This window comes from Drosophila albomicans, chromosome X (genome assembly GCF_009650485.2).
Source record: "Drosophila albomicans strain 15112-1751.03 chromosome X, ASM965048v2, whole genome shotgun sequence".
Lineage (NCBI taxonomy): Eukaryota > Metazoa > Arthropoda > Insecta > Diptera > Drosophilidae > Drosophila > Drosophila albomicans.
The window spans coordinates 27,130,552-27,149,150 of record NC_047627.2 but is presented as its reverse complement, the minus strand read 5'-3'; the positions used below and the strand labels follow the sequence as shown (position 1 = coordinate 27,149,150).

At 34.3% G+C, this 18,599-nt stretch overlaps 1 protein-coding gene and 1 long non-coding RNA gene across 2 annotated transcripts in view; one reads left to right on the top strand and one right to left on the bottom strand.

The window, feature by feature from the left end:
* Positions 1–370: 370 nt before the first annotated feature.
* Positions 371–18,599, top strand: part of LOC127565679 (uncharacterized) — a 126,993-nt gene continuing 108,764 nt past the window's right edge. The window contains exon 1 of the long non-coding RNA XR_007955009.1: positions 371–491. This is a non-coding gene — a long non-coding RNA (uncharacterized LOC127565679). The remainder of the gene's footprint in view (positions 492–18,599) is intronic.
* On the bottom strand, positions 11,179–12,998 carry LOC117566674 (uncharacterized). Its single transcript, XM_034246224.2, has 5 exons — positions 12,758–12,998; positions 12,327–12,642; positions 12,186–12,262; positions 11,674–12,121; positions 11,179–11,584 (listed from the first exon to the last, which is right to left on the bottom strand). The coding sequence occupies exons 1-5, from the start codon at positions 12,967–12,969 to the stop codon at positions 11,315–11,317; spliced, it is 1,323 nt and encodes a 440-aa protein (XP_034102115.1). The 5' UTR covers positions 12,970–12,998; the 3' UTR covers positions 11,179–11,314.

The window sequence follows — 18,599 nt, the reverse complement described above, 5'->3', positions numbered from 1 at the left end:
AAAAAAAATAAAGTATACAAATAAAAATAATATTTACATTTTCCGTTTTGTTGTTTTTTTGTGCATTTTTTTTTTGTTGTCACTCTGCCATTTCACGCTGTGCTTCGCGCCTTTTTTTTTGAGAAAGTCGTAAACTCCCTTTTGGGGAGTTGCTAGCAAATTAAATATATATTTTGTTGTTCGGTTCGTTTTATTGTTTATTGGCATGAGTTTTGTGTAAGGCCACAAAAAAAAAAGAAAAAAAAAAAGAATAAAGCAAATTGAAAATCGAAGCAACAAATCGCAATCATAATCATGTCTGCGTTAATTCCAATTGGCCACTACTGCAAAAGTGTTCAAGTGTTGTTGTGAGTGTCGTTCAAAAAAAAAAAAAGAAAAAAAATCGCGATCGAAATAAAAATAATAAACATACAAAGATTACAACGAATCGAATTGTTAAATTCCACGAATTAAACGCAAATTGTCTGAAATTCAGCGTGCACAAAAAAAAGGTAAGTAAACCGATAAATTTTGATGACTATTTAAAGACTTTTTAAACATACTCAGAAAGAACAAACATGCTAAAATCAAGAATAAAATCTTGAATCAACAATGTTTGTATGTTAAAACTAAACCAAGAAAGTTTACTTTTAAATCAACTTCGATAATCTACAAAAAAAAGTACATTAACTAATCTTAAAATTCAAGTTTAGAATCAAGAATTCAAGAAAGGAAAAATTTTAAAATTGGATCAAAATCTTAAACCAAGATCAAACAATCCTATATTTAAATTGTTTAAAATAAAAAAAATATAGATGACGTCTTTTTTTTTTAAATTATTTTTTTTATAATTTTTACAAATTTGTGTATGTTCTCCATATATATTTTTTTTTAATATTAGTTACAATTATAACACGTATCCCGTATTTTTAAGAGTAAGAGTTTAAATACAACATGATCTAGAATATCTTTTATTTAACAAGATTTCTACTTTGCAAAGTCAAAGCAAAGCGATTTGTTGCGGCCTTCTGACTGATGATAATTAACATTGCTCGTGAATTGTTAATGCAGCTCTTCAGCTTTTAAGCAGGTAAACTTTTGGTTTATGATAAATTGACGATGGAGATGATTTTCAGGGGGGGAATTTTGAAAGCAAAGCAAAAGAGCAAGGCAAGATGCCATTTATTGAGTTGCCTTACAGAGTGATTAACTTGAGAGAAGGTTTATTAGTTGACTCGCATGGCTGGCAGGCTTTGGGTCTTTGGGGCTACTTGCGAGGGAATTGTGTTAACCCAACTATCCAACTATGTAGCTAGGATGCTAGTAAACGAGGTAAAAGCAAACGAGTTCAACTGGTCCCTGAGCGCTGCACTTTCCATGCCCAACGAAATCGAAAATGTTGCACAATTCGACCCTTGGGTCTAATTCGATTTGAAAACTAAAGCCGACAAACTCAATGTATGTGTCTGTGTCTGTGTGTGTGTGTGTGTGTAATGTATGCTGCTTGCAGCCGAAAAGTAGGCAACGCATATTTACAAATGCAATTGCGATGAGGCAGAGCAACAACCACATGCATAAATTCATGTATTGTAAAATAGCTGGTCAACTGCATAATCATCATCATCATCATCATCATCATCATCATCATCATCATCGCTATTGAATCTGGGATGTCTGCTGTCGGATATGGACATCGATAATAAATGCATACGATATGCATTTTATTTTAATTTAATTAAAATGTGTTTATTTATGCACTTAAGTTGCAACAGCAACGGCAGTAAAACCAACAACAACAACAACAACAACAACGATGACGAACTAAATGTATGCACATGAACTAAAGTGCACATTTAACATGCATTTTACAGGTTGCTCATACGCAGTGTGTGCCCAACGAAACCAAATCAAACAATTTGCACTTGTTCATTCAACTTGTTCAAGTCGAACTGCCAATATACTGACCTTATTCCACAAATCCAAAATCCAATTCGATATTCAATTTTGGATCGCTTAGTTTCTTTTCGATTTGAAATATATTTTGCATAGAATAAAGAACAATTTTTTTTGTTTTCATTCTTTCATTCCTTGTAGTAATAAGCTGTAAGTCAATTGAATTTACATGCTTTTGGTTAGTGTATAAATCGTATTGCAATGGGCTTGCTAGTAAAAATAATAATAATAATGCAAGCGCCAGAGCATTATAATGAAATATTTTGTTAAAATATTATTTACCTATAATTAAAATAAAGAGTGCGAGGCGAGAGGCGAAGAGAGTTTACACAAAACTTCTATTGGGCAAATATAAATAATCGGCGCAATTTTGAGAGTAATTAAAGTGCACAAACGAAAGATCGATACGTTAAATAAACATTGGATTCAGTTGAGTAAGCATTGCATATGTTCCTATAGTAATAATCATACAAACAATATACAATACAATTACATGTGTAATAAGAATGCTTCGCAATAAATAGCACAGCATTTAAATATTGAATCAAGGCAGACTTTAACAGCACTTTAGAAGATTTTTTTTTAAAGTGAATTACTTGCTAACTTTACTTTTGACTTTTCACTTAAAATTGTACAAATTTTTATGAAATTATTATGTCAAACTTTAATAGAGAAAAGAATAAATTTGCTGACAATTCAATTTGCAGTTAAAGGGCACAAAAAAAACTTCTTAAATAGCATTTATGATTCCTTAAAATTTGCTTGTAATCAAATTCAAATTTTAACTATTAGTTGCTTAGATGCTTTCGGTTGACAGTTTAGTATATTTTATGCACTATGGTATATTATGAATGTGGTAGTATATCGATATACTAAATAGAGTCTTTGGTCTATTTTTAGCATTTGTTCGGTATATTATTGGTATATTTTAGTATTTTCGGTATATTTTTCGTAAATTTGTAGTATTAGGTATCACACAGTCGAGCACACTCAACAATAAAAACTGTAGATATTAGTAATGAAATAATTTTATAAGGCAAAGTTGAGTCCTAGTTGCTTTTGGTTAAGAATCTGGTATATTTTGTACACGTGGTATATTGTAAATGTGGTTGCATATTTGCAGAATATGGTTTTTATTGAAATTGGGCACCGAATTTAGTTTTTAGTATATTTTAGTATTTTTTCGATATATTTTTGGTATATTTACAGAGTATGGTTTTATTTAAAATGTGTAAAAATGGGTACCAAATGCAGTTTATAGTATATTTTAGTATTTTCGGTATATTTTTAGAATATGGTTTTTATTGATATTGGGCACCGAATTCAGTTTTTAGTATATTGTAGTATTTTCCCGATATATTTTTTTGGTATATTCGCAGATTATTGTGTCAGTTTATAGTATATTTTAGTATTTTTCGCTATATTTTTAGAATATGGTTTTTATTGATATTGGGCACCAAATTCAGTTTATAGCATATTTTAGTATTTATCAGTATATTTGTGGAATATAGTTTTATTGAAAATGGGTAGTGGGTATCTTAAAGTCGATCATACTCGACTGTTAGTATCTTTTCGGTACATTAACTTTGTATATTTTAAGAATAATATTAGGTATCCCACTCGACAGTGTTATTTTTTGTTGTTGTTGAATTTGCCAACAAAATTATGTGAAATTATGAGATTGTCACGTGTTAAAGGATTCTTTAAGGGGATGCTTTAGGTGCAGCGTGTTGCAGTTGCTTTCAATTTCTAATGCAAACTCAAATATTTATGACAGTTGCAAAGCAAATACAACACGCACACACACACACACACACACACACGTAGACACATTCGTTTCGTGTGCATGCGGCGCAAATCCTTTTGATTATCCTTGTGCATTTACAAACGAAGCGGGCAAAGTCGGCTCGCTTTAGTTTTGCAATAAAATTGAGCAACAAATATTCATTGCAACAACAACGAGAAGTAAACAAAACACAAGAGTGAATCGCAAGCACTAGAAGGATTCGCTTTCCTTTCCTTTCCTTAGTGCACAAAAACTAAATAATGCACACTCAAATACACACACACATGCTGACTGTGTGTGTGTGCAGGCAACAGAACTTTTTCGCCGGCAACTTCAAGGCAAAGGCCAGGCCATTGGCCCAGGTTCCAGCTTGTTGCCAGAAGAAACAACAGCTATACGAATTGAATATACTTTACTTTTTGCATCTTTTGAATATATTTAACGCATAGTAAATTAATTAATTAAAACTAAAAAAAAGTTTGTAATAATTTGTAGTTAATTAAATATTAGTTTATTAATTTTGAATTGATTTCATAATTGCAAAAGTTGTGCTACATTCGCATAGAGCACAACTCTCAAAATTCTCTCTCAACAACTGCCGAGTAAAGTTATTGAAATAACTTGCAAATAACTTGCGACTCAACATTTTCAATAGCATAATTGAAATAGTACGAGTTTATTTCCATTGTCTGTCGCTGAAGTGATCGATAAGGTAAGAAGTAAAGTTTTATAACTTGTTGTCAATTGCCAAACTCAGCTTGCTTGCTTGACCTTCATAAGAATTTCAAATCAGAATTTATTTATTTTTACTATTTTTCGTTGCTGCTGTAGTTGTGGTTGTTGTTGTTGTTGTTGCTGTTGCTGTTGTTATTCCCCTGCTATTGACCAAACTGCGTGGCAAAACTCGAGTGCCGCAGACATTTGGCCATCTGTTTCTCTTTTTATACCCGCTACCTGTTGGGTAGAAGGGTATTATAACTTTGTGCCTGCGGGAACTTAATGTAAAAGGTAGAAGAAAGCATCTCCGATACTATAAAGTCTTTCTGTCCGTCCGTACGTATAAACATCCAGATCTCAGAGACTACAAGATATAGAGATATAATTCATTTTCGACAGCATTATTATATTTGCACGCAGATCAAATTTGTTGCAAACTTTTGCCACGCCCACTTCCGTCTCCTCTAATCGACAAAAATCGAAATCGAAAATGAAACAAGCGAAATTTTGATACTCGTGATTTTCAATATACACATTACATTATTTATGATTGTAGAAGTTATTTTAGAAATACTTTTGTAATGAAAAGAACGTTTCTTAGTTGTTTTGACTAACAATCTTGTATATTATGCACTATATGGTATATTTTGAACGCATTTGGTATGTTTCCAGTTAATTATTTGGCCAACATTCTTGTATATTTTGTTCTCTGTGGTATATTTTAAATGTTGTACTATATCAATATACCAAATATAGCATTTGGTATATTTTATTTTTTTAATATGGTATATTTTAGTACTTCATGATATATTTTGAATGTTGTACTATACCAATATACCAAATATAGCATTTGGTATATTAATTTGGTATATTTTCCAAATAATACCACGCTGTTTTGCTTCTATTTAAAATCAGTAGCGGGTATCTCATAGTCGAGCACACTTGAATGTAGCTTTCTTACTGGTTTTTTGTGTTTTTCTGTACCATGAGTAAGTACCATAAATTGTTGTAAACATTTCACTACAAATCGTTTACTCAACTCCCCTTTCCCCCACACACACACAGAGGCAATTTTATGATAATCGCTTTGAACATTTGCTACAATATTTTGCGGTTTCTGGTTACGTAGATTGGGCAAAGATATGCAAGAGTATGTTATCTAAGTCTCGAAATAAATCGTATTTGACAGGCACATAGAAATATTTACTCAGCTATTTCAAATGTTATTTCTTTTTTCGAAATATAATACATATTTATTGAGAAATTGTAATGTAAATTACAGGGCATTCAGTAGTCGGGCATACAATGCACTTTTGACACAGTTTTGCAATGCAATTGTAAAAACTCTTAACCAAGCAGAAAGCTGTAACATTTTATCGTCAAATTGAATGGAATATTGTTTGATAAAATAGCAAATGAAATTAAAAGACCTCAACCTAGACATTTGCCACAACCATTGAGCCTGAGATAAAAGATAAGCAATAAACAAATGGACAAAACTTTTAGATAGATGTGGTTTCTTCTTGCACTTAATCTCTCCTGTAGTTTCCCAACAAAAAAAAAAAGTAACCTAAAGCCAAATTTGTGTATGTTTGGGATTTGTTGTCAATGCAGCTGCAATTTGTCACGTTTGACTGATTGCCGATTGATGTGAGTGCAAAGAAAAAGCAACGCGAACAACAATGCTTTTAAGTTAAATCCAAATAGAGATATCTTAATCAAATTGGTATTATTTTTGTAATTATAAAATGTTAATTTCAATATTGTTGCTATTCCGTTCATAAATAATGTCACAAGGGAATTCTTGGTCACATCTTTCCCTCTGAAATCGCGCTCTATCAATTTGTTTGCCCATTGTGTGAGGTGATATGCAAATGTCCAAGTGCAGGTCCAATGTGGTTGCTGTGTCCGCTTCATTTGGCTTGGACACGTTTCGCTGTACTTTCTCTTTCTCTCTCTGTCTTTGTGTGTGTTAATGGTGTCACGTCCTCTCGAATGTCCTGCGACTGAGTCGCTTTGGACTCGAGGCGCTCATTTGATAACCTAATTGGAGGGCCGCAGCTCTCACTCACTTCTCCCATCTAATTGAATTTTATATTAATTAACTAATTTCTTCGCCTGTGCCCACTTTTAATTAACTTTGCCGGACATTTCACTCTCTGTCTCTCTCACTCTCACATTCAATACTCATTTTTCGTCGTAAGAAGAGCCTAATACTATGTGCCATTGCTCTTCTAGTATTTTGGTCATTCAGGTGGGCGCAACAGCGGATACGATTCACTGTCCACGTAAATACACGTGCCGCAGCTTCACTGGTGACAAAAGCACTGGAGAAGGGAGCACACCAGAGGGGGTGAGTTGGGTGTTGGGTGGGGTGGGGGTCACCAGAGAATACATCGATGTGCAACGTGTTTTTCCGGTTTAATACCTTTCTCAACTGAATACGAATGAAAATAACGGTACATGTGCCAAACAAAAAGTGAAAAAAAAAACCGAGAATAGGCTGCCCCACACACACACACACACACACACATCGTAGTCAAGCAGACCTCTCGGTGAAACTTGCACAGCAAAGAAGAAAGCAAACAGAAAACATCATGAATCCCGTATCGCGTTTACCTTCACTCTGTGTGTGTGTGTGTGTGCTCTCGGTTGTTGTTGTTGTTGCTGTGATGCAGTTGAGCACGCGCCGCTTTACGTTGCGGGCGTGACGACCACTGGGAACTGCTGCGAGGTGGAGTAAGGGTCAAGGCACGTCGGTGGCATCAGCGACGGGACTTCCCCGGGCACATTGCCAGCTGTTGTGGAGGCAAATATTTGGCAAATTTCAACAATTTTCTCTTTGCCAAACCCAAACCCAAATCCAAAAACCTAAACCCAATACTAACGCTTAACGCATAGCCAAAGCCTCCGAATTCCGAATGTGCAGCTCGTTGACGTTGCGTCCAAATTCAAATCTAACGCAAGCACCTCGAGTGCTCTAACACTATTAGCGGCAACTGTACTGTGGATAACTTCCGATAAACATGTCGATAACACAACTTGAATATGTTTTATTGCTATCGTTTTTATTTTCACGCGGAATTTTTACTCGTTTAGTGTTTGCAGGTACTTTAAACGTGTTCTATGTTTAATTAAAATGTTTTAAAACTACTTTACACATTGTTATCGATAAATGTGTGCATTGTTGCTTACTACCATTTTAATTTCCATGATGCATTTATATTCTTTCAGTGCTTAGCTGTTTTTTTGTGGCTGTTTTAAAAGTAATTATTGCATATCAACAGAATAACCTTTCCCGTGGTTATCGATAAATTAGTTACTTTCTTTTGTTTACTATCGTTTTTATTTCCACGATGCATTTATACTCTTTCAGTGGTTAGTTCATGTTTAGATATTTCAAAAGTGCTGATCACATTGTTATCGATAAATTTGTTTGCTTACCATCGTTTGCTGACTATCGTTTTAATTTGCACATGCCAATTTTATTTATTTTTAGTGTTTATTTTGTATGCTTTTCCCTAATAATAAATAATTTATACATAAATTAAATTACCTGCTGTATTGTTATCGATAAATTAGTTATCTAAAATTAGTTATCATGTAGTATTTCTACTTAAAATTTTCTGGAATTGCGCTTTCTAATATCTATTGTCATGAACTCGATAACATATCGATATACTTCTCAATACAGCGCACTAAATAAAGCTCTCTTCAATATATATGTACGTCTATGAGCAAGTTATCGATAACATAACGATAACAATATTACATCGATAGACATAATCGAGTGTTGATGATACTAATGAAGATGTATCGATAACATATCGATGCACCTCGAAGGGTATTTATCACTCGTGTTGAGTCGTCTGTTGTTTGATAGACTTTGTATTTTGTTTTTGGTCTTGTTTATGCAGCGTCCACACACTTCGTCGACGCCTCGCTTTCCTTTTTTGTCTGTTGCCATATTCCTGTAGCAATACGTTGTTGTTGTTGTCGTTGTTGCTGCTGCTGCCATTGTTTGTATGCACAAGGAGGCGACAGCCACGCCTCCTTTACCCCAGCGGCACCTCGACAGCCAAAACAGGCAAAACAGTTGCTTCACTCAGCTTTTGTATTTTCGTATTTCTTTTGCGTTTTGTTAACAATTTTGTTTGTTTTTCAGCCTTTGTTGTTGTCGTTGTTGTTTTGCAGTCAGTTAGTGTGTCAGTGTGCTACACACACACACACACACATAAAAACACTTGCTGTTGTTTTTAGCTGCGTGTAAAGTCGCGTGCCAAAAATCGCTAAATTTTTTGGTGATTTCCGTTTGCGTTTATGTTTTACTTAAATTCCCTTTAACCGGCCTCAACATCCGACCGAACCGACACCCCGTTACACAGTTACAGTTAACCGGAAGTAAGCGCAGACTCACCTTCCCTTTCCCCTCTCCCTCTCACCCCCTTGCCCTTGCCATTCCTCTACTGCTGCTCTTCGCCATTTTACGCAAACGCCCCCATTAAAACCCTTGTTCACCTTTTCCACAATTTCAACGCTGTTGCTTTGCTTTTTTCTTTGTCTTTCACTTTTTACTTGATACCCTGATAATGATGTAGTTCAACTAACGATAGACGAACTATGCAAGAGCAAAGTGTTATAGATCAGATCAATGTACAAACATTATTGAGTTCAGTTGCATTCAACTAAACGCTACAGGGTATGAGGTAGTCGAGCATTGGGACTTTGCTTGTTTTTAGTTGTTGCCATTGCGGCGGGTTTTCATTATTTGCAATATCACGTAACGCCAAATGAAGTCGTAAAACGTCCAATCCCAAACCCCAATTATTCGCTCGCTTTTTGTTTTTCTTCTTCCCAAGTGTGTGTACTCCGAATTCGGAGGCATTCAATGGATTTGCGAGCGGAAAACAAATTGTTAAAGTTATATTATACTGGATATTACAAGTGCGTTTGATTAAGCGCCCCGTCTGAACTCCATCGAAGGATCTGCAAACTTGAGGCATTTAAATTATGCACAAGTCTCGACAACCGGAACCGGGTCAGGACTGAATGGAACAGGACACAATGCCTAAGTGGTTTCTCATTTAGCTGCGACGCATAAATCAAGCATTAAAGTAAACAAAACGAACAAACACACCGACTGACTGACATAGCAAGAAAACTGTGGAGCGCACAAGTAAAAGTCCAAGACGAAGAGCGTGAAAATCAAATTGACAATGAAAACAAAACGTGAGTGAAAAGGCCCCCGGACAAGACAAAACAAAAAATAAAAACAAAATCTAAACAACAACAAGTCGCAACTATTCCGAGTAACCAAAAATAATTATGTTTTTTACTTTGTTAGTATTATGTTTAGGCAACAAAAATTTAGCTAAAAACTATATCAAATATATTTTATATGTATATGAAAAGTTTCGCATTGAAAATATTTACCTACTGACAAAATTTCGTTAACATAGTCCTTAAAATTCTCTTGTAATCGGTATATATTTGAAATTTTCACGTGTTCTCCAGGTGAGGAAAAATATATTATTTGAAATGGTTTAAGATCGACGGTCTTGTGAAGTTTTTGAATTGATTAAAGTGAACTGCGATTCGAAATTCATAAATTTGGCCTGTCACTATATTCATAGAAGTTTCAGAGATTATACACGCTACTCATATGGTAGAAGGGTATTATAACTTTGTGTTTTGGGGAAATGTGAATAAGAAGGAGATCCCATAAAGTAGATATATTCTCAACGTCAACAGCTGAGACTATAAAGTCATAACCGTCTGTCCGTATGAACTCCTTGATCTCAGAGACTGTAAAAGATGTTAATACAATTTTTTTCACAACATTTGTTAATTTTCTGGTATATTTTGCATGTAATACCATATCAATATACGTAATAAAGCCTTTGGTATATTTTTAGAATATATTTTAATTGAAAATGTGAACCTTCTATAGCTTTCCTACTTGTTTCAAGCCTATTCCAGTGGAAATATCCAGAGTTAGGGAATGTCAAGTTCTTATTGAATAAAACAAAAACAAAAATAAAAGGTAGAACTTCACAGCTGTCGAGTGAAATGGTAAAACGATAAAAGTTTCATTTCCCCTGTTGTGTGGGGTGTTTTCATTCTTTTGTTCGATGTTGTTGTTGGTTTTTTGTTTTTTTTTGGCTAACTTGAAAATTAATTAAAAATCATATAAATTATTTCGTTGTCGCGTTGATGTGGGCATCGTGGACGGCATTGTGAACTTGACACATTTGTCGCCTGTCATTTGGTTAGCGGCAACTTGGCAACTTGACTTTTGCCGGCCATCAGCCGCGTGCCACACGTCAAATTCATGGCTGCCATCAATTTATGTTGTGTAAACGTCTTTTCGGTTAGTCGGAATCAAACTAATATCATAAATTTAATCCATCGAGGCAGGCCTTGAGGTTACACAGTTTGCGGCTTATGGCAATTAAAGCGTCTTAGGTCACACACACACACACACACACACACTCACACACACAAGCGGTTATAATACAAAGCAAGCTATGCATAATCGCAGTCCAGAGAGCTTAACCGCCAAATGACTCAAAGTCGACAGCTAATCGAGAATGCTCGAGACGTAATCATTATCAACTTATCAAGTTGCCTTTGTAGCACACCAAATCGTTGACTTAATCATTGAATATATGAGAAGGAATTCTCTTCAACGTTCAAAGTACAGTCTGTAGAACTATTTAATGAATTTTTCAACAATTGTTACACAAATTCGAAAATTGTATGCGCAATTAATTGTATTTGAAAGTCAAATATGCTAAAGTAGATTTACTAACTACTTTAGCATATTTGGCGATAATCTGTAAAACATTCAAATGCAATTAATTTAATTATTAATTTGAATTAATCAGTTTCATCATCATTTTCATCTTGAACCTCGAATTTCGGTGGAGGAGGCGTGGGCAGAATCCAGGATCGAGGCACATCCAGAGATGGTGGCGGCCCATTAGACTTTGGGAAATAATCGAGCTTATCTACAACATCGGCGACTCGACAACACTGAACGACACCGTAGATGGGATAATTTTGCAACTTCATGAAGAGACTCTCCTTCAGCCAGGGCACCTCGTGGCACATGCTGTTGCACAATTCTTGTCGCTGATCGTTGGTTACCTGTGAAAATAGTTAGATACCAAAACACACACACACACACACGATTAGATGCGATATTATGGAATGCTTCGAATAATATGTGCACTTACAAATGGTGAATTGTGGGCGATGGCAACAAACTCATCATTTGTGGTATTATTGATCGATGCCTCGGACTGTTGTGGCAGGTGACGAATGTGGGCCCAAATGTGCGATGGCACAGCGACTGTATCACCATTTGGCAGTTCAAGAATCATTTTCTGGCTCACATTGCAGGACTGCAGCATCGGCAGTTTAACCACACCGGAGACGCCAATGCGAACATCATATTTGCCATTGAGATTGGCCACATCGAGGGCATTGAGCAGATGCCGCCAATTGCCCGAACGCAGAGCACGCAACCAGACAATGTTTAGCATTTTCACAGCCATACTCGATTCATCGAAATCGCCTTTGAATGCATTGTCCTGTATTAGATTTGTATATTCGAAGGTTTCATCGCCAAACAATTGCTTCAATTGTCTATCCTTTTTCAATGCGTTCAATATGTCCGTTGTGCTATAGTATATTAAATATATTATATATATGTATATGTATATATTATTATTCATTCGAACATTACCTGATCGCATTGAACATGGCGTTTGTCGGAGAGACTTCGACATCAAGACCTAGGCTATTTAGTTGTCCGATTTGTGTCTGCGAAAAATGAGAATCGTTCACTAATTAGGAAATCATTGTTTATAATCCAAAATCCATGTACCTTTTCAATAATTTTCATCTTCGATGGATATGCCGTGTAAGCAACATATTTCACTTTCGCTTTTAGTAAATCGTAGCAAATGGCAATGTTCTTTAAAGAGCCTAACTCTTTGAAATCATCTCCAACAACCAAAGTCATCTCATTTTCACAATCGGGCAACTTCGTAAGACTTTCATACATTCGACTCGATTGCGAACCTGAACAGGATATCCAATTTTCATACAGAATATAATAATTTGGAGTGTCCATTTGAAAATAGTTGTTATTTTCACACTTCAGTTCCTTATGCTGACCGTTAATATTTTCATAACTTTGGCTAAATAAAGAAGGGAAGCTATTAGACTATGTATACAATATATATTTCACACGCAAATCTATGTAATAGGAATTGGCTTTGTATTGACAAAGTTATTAGATAAGGTAAAACCTACGTTTCAAATCCATGTTTGCAGTATATATCATATTTCTCATACAGTTCTGCGGTTAATGTATCGGGTGTCTCGCGTAACAAATGTTTTGAGCCAAAATGAACAATCATTTGTGGCTTTGGCAATCGAAATTGAGCACTGCAACTTCCATTTGCTCCATTAGTTGCAAGAGAGAAGAGAACTGTCGCGAAAATGAAAACACTAATCGGAATCATCGCGTTAAGGTTTGAAATATGACTGTAGTGCGCTTTAATCGAGTAGCGCTTTTAAAGCAAATCGAACAAAGGCAATCGCATAAATGCAAAAAAGGCTTATCTTGCCTAATGGCAAGACTATTATTATTATTATTATTATTATTATTATTATTATTATTATTATTATTATTATTATTATTATTATTATTATTATTATTATTATTATTATTATTATTATTATTATTATTATTATTATTTATTATTATTATTATTATTATTATTATTATTATTATTATTATTATTATTATTATTATTATTATTATTATTATTTATTATTATTATTATTATTATTATTATTATTATTCTATATGTATTTATCTTCTTTTCTTTTTTTTGAGTTTTTAATACATCCCAATAGCAAATGGAAGTGTATTAATATATTCGTTATAACAATATCACATTGTAGTTTGCAGGCTTGAGGCATCACAAAGAGTGTGCTGATAACTCAAAATAATTTCATAACATGAGCCGCACTTTATACTGACATTTAAAAAATTATAAACTAAAACATTTCTCCAAGTGATGTTTTTTCTGTACTTATTTTCTAATTTTCGAATATTTGTTAAGGAAAAAAAGTTGAGCTTTGCTTTTAATTTAAAAATGAAATTGCTGATGTCTCCAAATAATTTAGGAATTTAGAGGAATAAAGGTTTTAATTCTGTAAATATTTATGTCTGAAAAATACACTGAAATACAATTTTTGCTATCATCAAGTTGACTTTGTTATTCGTCACTAAGTAATACAGGGTATCTTCTAGTTGGTAGTTGCATTCAGTCTCAAGTAAAGTCACGTTTAGCTTACGTTCGCATTAATTGCGAACTCATTTCAGTTATCAGTTCATTGCTTGAATTAAAAGTCACATTGACAATTTGTACAAAAAAGGGGAATCCTTGCAATTCCATATTGAGAATATTAAGTTAGAATGAAAATGAGCATAAAAATACCGAAGTTTTCACGTATTGAATTTCGTTTTTAGTTCTTTGGTATTTAATAGGTGATTTTAATCAAGCTCAAGTATTTTTACACTCGTGATCAGACACATTTTGTTTTGTCTTGATTGCGATGATGATAACGATTAATTTTGAAATTGACTTAAAATACCAAAAATAAGGCAAATGAGAAGAGGAAATAAAAATGCAAATTGCGACGCAAGTTAGAAATTTTTGCATTATCTGAAATGTTATTAACTACAATGTAAGGCACCTATTGATTGTAGACACAATTCATCCTATCAAACGTCGCTCTCTATCTCTCTTATACTTAGTTTTGAGTTGATAAACACAAAGATTTGCACGCAGTGAACTTCACGACCTCTATATGCGATTATACACAGAGAAAAATAATATATATACGTTTAAAAAAACTGCAACAATTCGTTGTAGAAAATTTAAGAATCTAAGAGCAGAATTTTTTATTAAATAACTTTTCGATAAATAAACAAACTTGTAATTTATGCATAGAAAAAAGTTATAATATTAATATTTTGGTCGTTATAGTAAGAGTTATGGTTTAAAAAGTGCGTTCAAGAATTTTTTTATGAATTTCGTAAACTAAATTTGGTATTTTTGGTCTTATTTTGAGAATTTGGTATTTTTTTAGAGTAAAATTTCTTGTTTTAAGAATATATTCATTTTTTAAGAGCACAATTCTGTTTGATTGAAAAAACTGGTCTTTCTTTCAGTGTATAATACGCAAAAAATACATTAAAATTTGACTGTTGATTTTATTTTAAATATATAATATATATTATATAAAGTAAAGTTGAGATTTCTTTTTTGGTTTATGGTCAATTATTTTTTTCAGTGTATGTAGGGGAGTGGTGTTGCTTTCGTAGTGTCACCGCATGGCTATTAACAACAGTTTGCGTAAATGACACTGCAGTAAAGCATCAAAAAGCAAAAGAAAGCATTAAAATGATACAAGTGGCAAACAGTAAAGTCTCTACCTCTCTCTTTTTCTGTCTCTCTCTCTCTCTCTCTGTCTATCTGATTTGCGTTGTGCACCCTTTTGTCTCAGTTGCTGTTTGAGTCCATGTCTTGGGGCACTCTTCTGACCGCTGGGCAAGGCGATGTCTTATGCACAGATTTATTATGTGGCCATAAATAAATTACAGGGCCCAGCGCACAGAGTGCACATAATAACACGGGCTAAAGCGATGCTGACGATGGTGGTCACACAATGTTTGGCAAAAACCCCCAGATGGGGGGGCGTTGGCGTTGATGGTTTCAAAGCCAAAACACCAAATTACCGAAATACCAAAATACCAAAAATGCTTGCCAAGGGCAATTCAAGCGTGACCCGTTAGTGCGCTGTGCGTTAACCCATTTTGTTGGGGTTGCCTCGGTGCCTGCGATTTATATGATAAGGGTTAAAAGGTCTGTGTCGACAGTGGGAATGAGATATGTAGTATGTAACTCCATCTGCCCATTTCGTTCCATTCAAAAATGCATGAAAATGTTGAACGATCTAATTAGTGCCTCAAACTGTGAAGAGTGAAGAGTAGCTTCTCCCATCCGTACATTATCTCTCACTTTGCCTGGGTCTTATAATAATAATGCTTTCGGTTGCATTAAGCGTATTAAGCGAAGTCTGCACTACGCACACATACCCTGTGTGTATGTATGTAAGTTGCTCTCGTTGATCGCTAAATGCATGATATTCTTAGTTAAACTCTGCTTGTGATTAAACATAATTTATGTCGTTGAATGTGCGATTTCACTTTCCGCTACTGCTAAATGGCTGGCCACACTTAAAGCTGACACGCCCCAAAATTCGAGTGAAACTTTGAGTGTGACTTCGTTGGTTTAATATTGCTGCGAGTAGAAGAGTACGAAAGGGGGAAGAGACCTACGTAGTACATAGCTAAGAAGTAGAGACGATGAGTGTCAGGCTGACTGGCTGTCGGGGCTGGCAATAAATATCAAAGCATTTGTTTGCCGTCAAAAGCAAAAGGCTGCCAGGTTGCACCACTGACACGCCCCCATTCTGTGTGTGTGTGTGTGTGTGCGTGGGCGACTGTCAGGCACAGTCACTGTCACAGTGACTGTCACAGTCACTGTGGTAGTCACAGTCAATGGCTGTGGCACGTGCGCCGTAATTTACGCATTTAACATTTAAAGCAGCTCGTGAAACGCAAATCGCACACTCTTATAACAATTTCTCCCTCTCTCTCTCTCTCTCTCTGTATCTCTGTCTCTAAGTGAATGTCTCTGTCTACGCTCAGGTGCATGGTAGACATGGCACACGGGGGCGTATGCGCAATAAATTTAACGAGCTGCCATTAGAGACGACGAGGCCAAGATGTCAATGCGGGTGCCAGCAATTGGGTGGCATAGAAACTTGCGTTAGGTTAATGATAAATTGACTTAATTATTTGACGTGCCAAAGCAGCACACACACACACACACACACGCACACATTTTTGGATTGTCTTTGCGAAGAAAAAAAGCGAGCAAATAATTTATCTTGCATTGCAAAATCGTTTGCAAATTGCTGCAAAATTTGATTGAAATATTTGATCAATTGTTTTCTTGCTCAATCAAATTATTTCATTAGAACCAAGCAATGCTCAATTTAATTCAATATTTCATGATCTCTTTGTACGGTCAAGAAAAACCTTTCTAAGTTAAATTTGTTTAAGAACTAATATTACAAAAACGCCTCAACTACTTAGGCAATAATAATATACTAATATTTTAGCTTATAATATTTGATTACTGAAAAAATATGACAACATTTGATGATTTTTTTTAAAGTAAATTTTATAATTTTATTAAAATACTAAAAATGTGTTAATATACTGCAGTGAAAATACCAACAATAACAAGTAACAATATTTTAGCCTTTTGTATTAATATAAAATTTTGAATTTCAATACTGAATTTTATAGTTCTGGTTATATACTAAAAATTAAAAAAAATACTAAGGAAAATACCACAAAAAACAAATAAAATATTTTCGCTTTCCTTTCATAATTCAAAATTTTGCATTTTAATACTGAATTTGAAGATTTTAATAAAATACTAAATATGTATTAATATACTATAATGAAAATACCAAAAAAAAAAAACAAAAATATTTTGGCTTTATTAATAACATAAAATTAAGAATTTAGAAGACTAAGAAGAATGCTGAATTTAACAATTTTGGTAATATACTAAAAGTGTATATATTGTGAAAATACCATAACAAATATTGTGGCTTTCTTTTAATAATATAAAAATTATAATTTTAATACTGAATTTAACAGTTTTGGTAATATACTAAAAATGTATAAAAATACTGTAGTGAAAATACCAAAAAAATAAAAACAATATTATGGCTTTCTTTAAATTTTATAAAAATTGGAATTCTAATACTGAATTTAACAGTTTTGGTAATATACTAAAAAAGTATAAAAATACTGTGGTGAAAATACAAAAAAAAACAACAACAATATTTTTTTTTTATTATTAACATAAAATTAAGAACTTATAAGACTATGAAGAATTTAACAATTTTGGTAATATACTAAAAGTGTATTAATATACTGCAGTGAAACTACCAAAAAAATAAAAACAATATTCTGGGTTTCTTTTAATTATATAAAAAATAGAATTCTAATACTGAATTTAACAGTATTAATATACTGTAGTGAAAATACCATAACAAATATTGTGGTTTTCTGTTAACAACATAAGAATTTAGAATTTTAACAAGGAATTCAATTAATTTGATATTTCATAATCGGGTTAAAAAGGATATGCAGATACGTATTGAATTAGAACTTCGTTTCCGTAAAGGGACAATTATTAATAGAAACTCAAATTCAAAGAGATAATTGCAAAAGTGTCAGCACTACGCGTATTCTCCAGGGAAAAGTGTCTCATTCATTTTCAGATCACACAAACGACGACGACTGCGAGCTGACGAAAGATTGACTCGATTGGAGCACACGTGCTTGAGTTCAGGTGTGTTGAGCGAGCGAGAGAGAGAGACAGAGAGAGAGAGAGAGGGAGAGAGGCTAGAGTGCGATATACGATAATTGAATCCATATTCCTAATGAGTGCACGCGTGAGCGAATTCAACAGCCAAGTTGCCCCCGAACAGGGGCAAGCAAGGGACCCTTGTGGCAATGACGAGGCGCACACACACACACACACACACGTGCAGCAAATCAACTTTGGCCGAGTTTCATTTTCATTTTCGTCGTTTCGATGTCGATTTCGTATGCAACATGCGATGTTTGAGGCAACAACAACGACAACAACAATTGCCAACAAACATTTTTCAACAATTTAATTTATTTATTTTGGCACATTTTCGTTGTTGTTGTTGTTTTGTGTTAGCAATAGTCTGCTGACTGACATGGGTTTCTCCTCACACACACACACACACACACACCAGACATCCTCTGTGATCGAAACGCACTGATAGCCTCTGTCACTCAAGCGAACTGGTTGAGTGTTTGCCCTTGTGCTTGTTTGGCTTGTTCTCTTCATTGTTGTTGTCGCTGTCGCTGTTGCTGTTGCTTTTGCTGTTTTATTTGGCTGCTTTCTTCTTCCTTTTGGCTACTTTGTCGATATCGCAGTCCGCTAATCTGGACGACAGC